At 33.4% G+C, this 9,848-nt stretch overlaps 1 protein-coding gene across 1 annotated transcript; it reads right to left on the minus strand.

Moving 5' to 3' along the window:
- Positions 1–381: 381 nt before the first annotated feature.
- Positions 382–9,571, minus strand: LOC126739341 (uncharacterized). Its single transcript, XM_050444984.1, has 6 exons — positions 9,401–9,571; positions 8,410–8,680; positions 7,014–7,547; positions 6,829–6,960; positions 1,413–1,656; positions 382–1,327 (listed from the first exon to the last, which is right to left on the minus strand). The coding sequence occupies exons 3-6, from the start codon at positions 7,258–7,260 to the stop codon at positions 520–522; spliced, it is 1,431 nt and encodes a 476-aa protein (XP_050300941.1). The 5' UTR covers positions 7,261–7,547; positions 8,410–8,680; positions 9,401–9,571; the 3' UTR covers positions 382–519.
- Between the last annotated feature and the right edge of the window lie 277 nt (positions 9,572–9,848).

Consider the following 9,848-nt stretch of genomic DNA (forward strand, 5'->3'; position numbering starts at 1 on the left):
GTAAAAATCAGTATAGGAGAAATAATTATCTTTATAAAAAACTTTATATTGGAGCTAAGGAATAGAGGTAATTGGTGTTGCTCTTAAATCCGCACAAACTATAAGTTTATTGTACTTTCTAGAACTACCTGCAAGTCTCTGTTCTTTTTTAAGTTTTTGCTGTAAGTTTGTTATATTACACTAACTGAAATGTTGATCTTTTAATTATTAAGTGACTTGTTAAACTGAGTTTTAATTTTCAATAAATAATTTAGGGTAATGATGACTGTAAATACACTCTTTAAAAAAAATACATGCTTCTTTCAAAAAACTTAAAGGCACCATCTTTATAAACTCCTGCTTGACTACTAGAATTGGGAAATGTCATTTGAAAATATAACATTTTGTAACAGTAGATTTATTGTTTATAAAAAAGCAAATGATGCTTAGGTGAAATAACATCATTAATTAATTAAGCATTATGAGTTTATGACACTGATGTATCTAAAAGTTTCTATAAAACCTAATAACTAACTTATTTTAATCAATATAGTCATGATCATGTTGCATTTCAGGTGAAGTTTGCCATGCCTGGTTTGATAAAGCTTTTATGGTTTTAGTTTCTGTCTCCTCATCAGAAGATTCTTCCATAAGGCCAAAGTCGTTGCTTTTTTCTGAACTTGGAGAATCACATATTCTGGTTGCAATACTGTTAACTGGTTTCATTGTTGATAAAATTCTTAAATTTCTTAAAATAAAACATTGTTGGTCATAAGAAAAATTATATTTTTTAACATTGCTAATAATTTGTAGTGCAGATGTTTTGATTGCCATACGTAAATCAGGCTCTTCATCTCTATCTATTGAAGAAGACGGGTCTAAATCTGTTGTAACTATTTTTTCATCATCACTTTGTTGTTCAGAGATCTCAATTTCAGTACAATTCAAACAAAAAAAATGAATATGCTTGCAAATGACTGCTCTAATACTAAAATCGTCGCATGAACACTCATACATATGAATGCAAATATGACAGTATTTACAACACAATTGGCAACAGCTACTTGATTTTTTCCTTATTATAGTGTAGTATTCGTTATGTTCCAAATCGCTAAGATTTATTACATCTTCATTTTGATATTGGATAGTATAGTTTGTCATGGTTAGCGCGGCCCTATGCCTCACATGAATCAAATTTATGTGTCTTGTTAATTTCCCTTTTTTATGTTCAATTGCATCCTGCTTAGAAATGTGGAATGAAGTATTGATATTGTAAATATCTTGCCTACTGACCATGTAGTCTCTGGATAGTTTAGAAGGGAAATCTTGTTTCACTTCGTCCAATATGCTAAAAATTACGATGTTTTTAATTAATAATTATATAGATCTTTTATAGAAGAATTGAATTATAAAAATATATCTCCATTATATACCTGGAAGCTGGTACACCTGACATTAATTTAGATGCAATTTCTTTTCGGCATCTGTCTGACAAACGCACATGTTCAATTTGATTATCATGGTAATAGTGATCAGAATAATATTTAACATTGCACTCCATTGTCGTCATATTTTGTTTAACAATAATTTGGCTTAAGCAGCCTTGATTAATCTTTGCGGAACCTTGTCTTTTTAAATTACGTTTTCTGTCAGATTCTGTCTTTATTTTTATAATTCCTTAAAAAAAAATAGAAAATTAAGATGTAGCACATAACAAATATGATGCAATTTTATTGGTGAAATCATAATATATGAGTAGTAAGAAAAATAAATAATTCAAAAAGTAGCTAAAAAGATTGCTGGCTGCTAAGACCTATTACTCTGTTGAAGAATTTTTTAATGATGCCCCTTCAGTGATGGTACAACAATTTTTTAAAAATCATTGTCACATTTGTTTATGCAATTATGTAAATCTAGTTTGTAGGTTTTTATTTTTAATATTTTAGATTTGTAAAAAGGATGTTTATGTTAGATAATAGTAAAGTGAGTTGACACCATTTTTTTTTCTATAAGTAAATTAATTTAAAGGTGCTAGTTACAAAAAGGTTACAAATAAATTAAAATGAGTTTTTTAGTTGTAATATAATAAGAAATAAGGCACTACTTTTTTTTTAATGTAAATGTCAAGCTAATTATGACAAGGGTTTAATTAGAACCATAGAATTATACCTTGTAGTCAACATCCATTACCTAGAGACTGATCATATTTAACTTTTACAAAATTAACCCTTAAATACAATATTGTTTCTCTAATTATTTTGCCATCTAATAGTAGCTGTTCTCAATATTCAACTTGTTCTTAAGCCTAATTTACACGAGATACTAAATTGCGATAGTACTTGTGAGAGTAACTTGTGGAATATATGTACATACTTATAATTTTTTTTTCCTCAACAGAAGCAGCTGCGCTTAGAAATTCTGTAGTAACTTCTTCCCATGCCTGTTTTTTTTTTATTCTGTTTGAACAATTATCATCACGCATATCCCAAATCGCTGGTCTCCATTGAACCTAAGTAATTAATTTTTCTATGTTGAATTCCCTGGTTTCCATAATAAATGAACAATTTTCAACACTGCACAAAAAAAAAACGCACCAAAAAGCCCTACGTGTGGTTTGCAACACAGAAGATAAGTAAATGATGTGCCGCGGTAGTGCCGCTAAAGCAATAAAAACCAAGCGGCGTGCCGGCGGCACTTTTTATTGCTTTAGCGGCACTACCGCGGCACATCATTTACTTATCTTCTGTGTTGCAAACCACACGTAGGGTTTTTTGGCGTGTTTTTTTTTTGTGCAGTGTTGAAAATTGTTCATTTATTATGGAAACTAGGGAATTCAACATAGAAAAATTAATAACTGAGGTTCAATTGAGGCCAGCGATTTGGGATATGCGTGATGATAATTATTCAAACAGAATAAAAAAAAAACAGGCATGGGAAGAAGTTACTACAGAATTTCTAAGCGCAGCTGCTTCTGTTGAGGAAAAAAAATTATAAGTATGTACATATTATATGCTATATGCTATATATTATATGTATATTATATATTATATGCTATTATATTGATTCGTTATCAAAAGCTTTTCTTCCACTGATATGCTATCTGTCATAATGGTATTAGCTTTTGTACATGGCTCTTGGATCAATAAAAGTAACTCCTGGTATGATTCCTTTGACATTCTGGTGAAATTTAAAAAAAAATTCCGGATATTCACAAATCTCCTTATAGATGGTATTGAAATATCCCTTCTTGTTTCTTTCCATAACTATGTTTCGTTCAATTTTATTTTGGTTTTTTGCGTAATGCCAGTTCCGATGCCGCCAACAAAAATAAAAAATCATCTTCACTGTCGGAGTCCATTTTGCTCACGATAAATAAAAAACTGTGAACTGTACGCAAAGCTTGGCAACATCAAACTGATCTTGTAATTTTTCGTGCCGTTCGTAGTTACGAAAGCCGTCGCGTGTGTTTTAAGTCGAGCGGCGGTCCACCGGCCGCCGTCGCGGCGCAAACCGCTTGCAAACAGCCTCGTGTGTTTTTACCCTAACTTCCAAGACTACTAGACTCTAACCGAGACTTTTTTTCTTGCCGCCATTGCTCAGGATTTTCACACCATATGCATCACCGAGACATGGTTGAGGCCAGAGATATCTAGTGGTGAAATATTTCCAAAGACTTATGATGTTTACCGGTCGGACCGAAAATTTGAATCCGTTATTGCCACACGAGGTGGCGGAGTTCTCTGTGGAGTTTCTAAAAACATTGTGTCTGAAAAAATTAGTTTGTCTGATTTTTGCAACAGTATTGCGCCCTCTATCGATGTTGTTGGCTGTAAATTTACTGTTAGGTTACAGATATTTTACATGATTGTTTTGTACATCCCACCATCTATCACATCTGTAATTTTCGAGCAGTTTCTGGATCAGTTTACACTTTTAATATCAAAGCTAAACCATGATGTAATAATAGTGGGCGATTTTAACGTATCTGATTTCTCTATTAACTCACCTACAGGTAATCATGTTAGTCAAAAGTCTATTGCTGTGAATAATTTTGCTAACACTTTTAATCTTGTTCAGTGTAATCACATCCTAAACTATAATAACAGACTATTGGAACTTGTTTTATCTAACTTCACCTGTACTGTTTCGCGTAGTGACGTGCCTTTTGTCTTGGAGGATTTGCATCACCCTGCACTGGAAATTGATTTTACCGTCTCAGGCCAACGTGTCCATAATTTTCAGCTTAATAAAAACTTATCTCATTCTTTTAATTTTAGAAAGGCCAACTTCCATCTCCTTTATGACTCGATCCTTGAAGCTGACTGGTCTACTGTGTATTTATCCTCTAACGTTAATGATGCATGTGGAGCCCTATATGATATATTGAATGGCATATTTGCCGCACACATTCCTCTTAAGCAGCAACGTAAAAGAAGATTTCCAAATTATTATTCTCGAGAATTGATTAGGAACATTTATAGGAAAGAAAAGGCCTTTAAGGACTTTAAAATGTACAATTCTCCATTCTTTCAAAATAAATTCCATTCTCTTAGACGCCTTATCAAAGTACAAATACGCAATGAATATAAGTTGTATATATCAAACACCGAAAGGAATATTTCTTCGGACCCATCTAGCTTTTGGAATTTTATTGGTTCTAAGAAGGCTGGCACCAGGATTCCTGGTATGATGAGGCTACCCAATGACGTGGTAATTAAAGACCCACAAGACATAGTTGATGCTTTTGTACTGTTCTTTGGTGAGGCATTTATACAATCAAATTTCATTAACCATTCGTCGACGTCTGATAATGTGCCCCACTTTGACATTTCCAACGTTGATGCTTCCCAGATTATTTTGGCCAGTAAAAAACTAAAAAATAAGTTAACATCTGGTGTAGACGGCGTGCCTAGCTTCTTGGTTAAAGATTGCATTGGTGTCCTGGCTGATCCGCTGACCTACATTTTCAACTTAATACTCTCAACAGAACAAATCCCTGAAATTTGGAAGACTGCTAAAATAATACCTATTTTAAAAGCTGGGGACTCTGATCAAATCGTGAACTACAGGCCAATCTCATTACTCTGTAACTTCTCAAAAATTTTCGAAATTATCCTGAATCGGTCGCTATTTAGTCACGCAAAAGAACTCATCTCTGTAGACCAGCATGGATTTTTTAGCGGGCGATCTTGTGTTACTAACTTATCCTGTCTGTCTAGCCACATCTGTGAATCACTTGATGTTAATACTCAAGTCGATGTTATTTATACCGACTTCCAAAAAGCCTTTGATCGGATAGATCACTATATTTTGCTGCATAAATTAACTCAGTATGGTTTTTCAGGGAGATTATTTAATTTATTTCATTCCTACTTGATTGGTAGATCTCAATATGTTGAATATGAGGGCTTTAAGTCGAAACTTTTTAACGTAACGTCGGGTGTGCCACAGGGCTCAAACCTGGGTCCGCTCCTGTTTAGTTTTTTTATAAATGACTTGATTGAGTCACTCACTTGTCATAGGCTGGCTTTTGCCGATGATTTGAAGCTATATTTAAATGTATATGGTTTGGAGGATTGTGTTTTTCTTCAGAACTGTCTAAATACATTGGAGGTATGGTGCGCTGTTAACAGGTTAGGCTTGAATGCAGCTAAGTGTAGTGTGGCCAGTTACTCTAGATCAAAAACACCCTTAAATTTTAATTACTTTATTAATGATACTATTTTGAGTAGATTAGAGCAAATTACTGATCTTGGTATAACCTTTGACTCTGAATTTACATTTGTTCCACACTTCAATAACATATTCAAGTCAGCCCTGAGAAGGCTTGGGTTCATAATTAGAAGTTCTCAGAGTTTTACTTTGGAATCTACATTAAAACTGCTTTTCTGTTGCTTTGTGAGATCAAAACTGGAGTTTGGCTGCATTATATGGAACCCGCTCTATCAGAATCATGTTGGTCTCCTTGAATCTGTTCAGCGTAGATTTGCTAAGTTTTTGGCCTTCAGGCAGGATGGCATATATCCGGTAAGAGGGTTTGATCATCGGCAACTATTGGAACGCTTCAATCTACATCCATTACATCTTAGAAGAATGATCTTCTCTGTAAAATTCCTGCATGGGTTACTGAATGGATTCATTGAATGTCCTGTACTTTTTTCTGGTGTACGTTTCATGGTGCCTAGGCTTAATGCTAGACATCCCCTAACATTCTTTCTGCCAAGACCTCATACTAACATCCTGTTGAAATCGCCACTATATACAATATGCGCTATATTTAATCGGATCTGTCACATGTGCGATATAAATTTCTCTCCGGTTCATGTGATTATCGATATTTTGGTGGATCATTACTCTTGGGATTAGGGCCCATGTGTAGTTATAGTTAGTAGGTATATTGCAGTTAATTTAATTTAATTTTGTTGAATATGTGATTATCTTGTTAAACTTTTATAACTGGGTTTTTATATCATATTAATAGTTATTTGTTCTAATTTTTTGGATAACTTTTGAGAATGTGACTTTACTTTACTCTTTTTCTTTTCTTTTTATTCTTTAAGGTTTGTTTGTGTGTGTTTTTTTTAACTATATTTTTCATTGTTTTGCAACTGTTTCCTGTTATTGGGCAAGTTGCCTGTTGGAAATAAAGGCTTATTATTATTATTATTATTATTATTATTATTATTATTATGACGAAACTACTTGACCGCAAGCTTTGCTACTTGCTGGGAGAGAACTCTCGGACACTGTTTACATTATGCAAATTATTTGGAAGTGCTCTCAGATATAAACTTGCGATAGTTTTACTTGCTCGTGTAAATTAGGCTTTAGATTTATAAAAGGGCTTACCACTCCTGTTACAATCAAAGTAGGTCTTTTCGATAATATTTCCATCACAATCATGATAACGGACTGATCCTCTGGATTTTACAAAGTCTACATTTTTACTTTCCTTTTCCATATAAAGCCAAGCTTCAAAATCTAAAATCAATAAATCAGATAAATCCTAAATTAAACTAACAAAACAACTTTACCTTCATGAGAATTAAAGCTCATATTTTCACCCTTGAAACCACTGAAACTGTGATGGCTAGTTAGATGGAGACGCAATTCACTGCTAAATCTAAAGGAAACTCTACAGCCTTCACGACACTTGTAACGACCAACGGATTCCTCATACTCTATGGATTTAGGCTCAAGCTTATGTACATTCCTCATATGACGATTTAAAGCAGACCGATTGGAAAATGGTTTATCACATTCAAAACAATTTACAGGCATTTTTTAATTACCATTAATAAAAATAACTAACTTTAGTTGGACAATTAGAATCCTTAGGGGATAGTTTTATTTTGAAATTAAAATGTATATAATAATCATAAGCAAAATCTAAATAACATAACAGCAACATAACCTAAATTTAATACTATGAACCAAGAAGATTACATGGAGGAGAGATATGGGGGGAAACAGGCTGGTTTCCGTAGACGGCTCCCGCGTGATACATTGGGCAAACATTGGAGATATATCTCCACCTTCCAGTCTTCTTGCCATGAACCATAGAGAAACTAAAATTAAAGATACGTCAAATGATCAGTCTAATATTACATTTTATTCGTAACTAACTTAATTAGTCAAAATGTAATCTTTAGTTTGGTTTATGTTCTCTCTTAGATTTATGCAGGGTGTTTTTTCAATATTACGACAAAATTCAAAGGCGTGTTTCTTGGACGAAATCAAGCTAAGAAGTTTCTACGAACATATGTTTAAAACGTCTTAGATTTTACACTACAGGGTGATAAAGTGGAAAGAAAAAAATGAACTTTTTTTGATAATTTTGATATTTTTCTGAAAGTTAGGACCCAGTTTCTAAGCATTCACAGCGTTTTTCCTATAGACAATTTAAATTTTTATATTTACCATTGGCGTTCATGCGGGCTTTGAACTGACATTTTTTTTAAAAGAAAAGGGTACGCCACTGATTTTTCGTGTAAGAAAAATAATTTATTTCTTTTAGCGCATATCTAATCTCTAGGTAATTTATCGCCCGATGCACGGTTTTTGCATAAAAAATAGAAACCTATTGATTATATTGTTGATGTTCAACAAATAAAAAAAAACACAGAGCACTTCCAAAACGAAAAATGTATTTATTAATAAACCAGAAAAAAAAAACAAGTTGTGAGTTTACAAAATAAAGTTCAAACTGCTCTTGACAAAAACTATAAAACGACTAAATTTAAGGAGGAATCGCAGATACGTCCCTTGCTAAAAAAACCCTTATACCCCCAGATGTTTATGGTTCTGCAAAGGTTTTTCCTAAACGTGACAAAATACAAAAAACGGTCATGAATAAATATGTAGTACCTGCACCTTAAATTTAAATTTCCCGCCTTATACTGAATTTGACTCAATCTGTAGTGTAACTACCTGGAATATCGATTATTCATATTCATAGTTCCAATGGCTGCAAAACTCCTCTTCTTATTTTACTTTCTGTATGCTTTAGCTAGACTGTAGAATACAGAGGATACCGCCAAACGTTCTACGTATGATGTACCTAACTAGGAATTCTTGGCGATTGGCATTTTTATAACATTACACTTGGCAACGTTGGGTACTTAATAACTTTTGACAGCTGTGTTGTCAAATCTGCCATTCTGTCAATCGTTAAATGTCAAACTTGTCTTGCGCCATCCAACTGAAAACAGAACGAAAATAAAAACAAGTGAAAGTTGCAGTCAGCGCACTAGCAACTGGTAGAATTAAATTAAAAAAAAAACAGGAAAAAACAGTTCCTATGAATAATTCGTCATTGTTTCCTTTTGTGATACGATTATCGATGATCCAGGCCCATTAAGGCGGCCCCGTGGTCGCGAGTGTTTTGCCTCAAAAGCCCTGTTTACATAAAAACATATCTACCTACCTACTTTGTGATGTGATTGTTTCCTTGTTCAGCCTAAAAAAATTGATTAAAAAAAATGGGTAATTGTTTTAGTAACCCGTCCACGACGGACAGGCAAGAGAGAAACAGGGAGAAACCGGTAGTTCAGGAGGAGAGCAGTCCTCAAAACACCCCAAATACTCAATTGACCCCTCCCATTGAGACTACTAGACCCCCATTGCTTAGTCCTGAGCCAGAGCAACCGAACGCTCGTATTTTCGTTGCTTTATATGACTATGATGCACGTACAGATGAAGATTTGAGTTTTCGAAAGGGAGAGCATTTAGAAATACTTAATGATACACAGGGTGACTGGTGGCTTGCCAGGAGCAAAAAAACAAGACAGGAGGGATATATCCCATCAAATTATGTGGCTAAATTGAAGAGTATCGAGGCAGAACCGTAAGTTTTTCAATTTTTATTTTTTTTTAATATGAAACTAGGCTATATGCGATTGACAGGATGTTGGGTTAATACCATCATATTTATTTTACTAATGCACACAAGATTATTAAATGCATGGATCATATAATTTACTATGGAGTTATTAGGAACATGTGACCTTTCTCAATCCAAATAACTGTTACTTAGAAATCGCTTATCAAAGCATTTAACATTTTGCATTGTGAAAGTTGTATACAAGATAACATTATGGCAATTCTCAAGCAGTCTTTAAATACTCAAGTTTAAGTTTAATTTCTTATTTTTGTAGTTTAAGATATAGGAGAAATTCTAGTACAGTCATAAATTTTGGCAGTACATGATGTCCAATTAGTAACACTTTAAGGTACTTTGTCAAGATATTACAGGTGTGCACTTTTTAGTAATAACCAGATGATATTATATCTAATAATATAATTTTTTATTTTTCTTTTAATAGGTTTGTCCATACAATTTAATAAATCTAATTCAGGAGATATCTACA

Source organism: Anthonomus grandis, chromosome 8 (assembly GCF_022605725.1).
Source record: "Anthonomus grandis grandis chromosome 8, icAntGran1.3, whole genome shotgun sequence".
Taxonomy (NCBI): Eukaryota; Metazoa; Arthropoda; class Insecta; order Coleoptera; family Curculionidae; genus Anthonomus; species Anthonomus grandis.

Bases quoted from the DNA above. Each gene is read 5' to 3' on its own strand.
- LOC126739341 (XM_050444984.1), bottom strand. From the start codon at position 7,260: ATGCCTGTAAATTGTTTTGAATGTGATAAACCATTTTCCAATCGGTCT. The intron at 1,657-6,828 runs GTAAGCCCTTTT...TTTTTTTTTAAG, and splicing joins CTTTGATTGTAACAGGAGTG to GAATTATAAAAATAAAGACA. The intron at 1,328-1,412 runs GTATATAATGGA...CGTAATTTTTAG, and splicing joins TCAGGTGTACCAGCTTCCAG to CATATTGGACGAAGTGAAAC.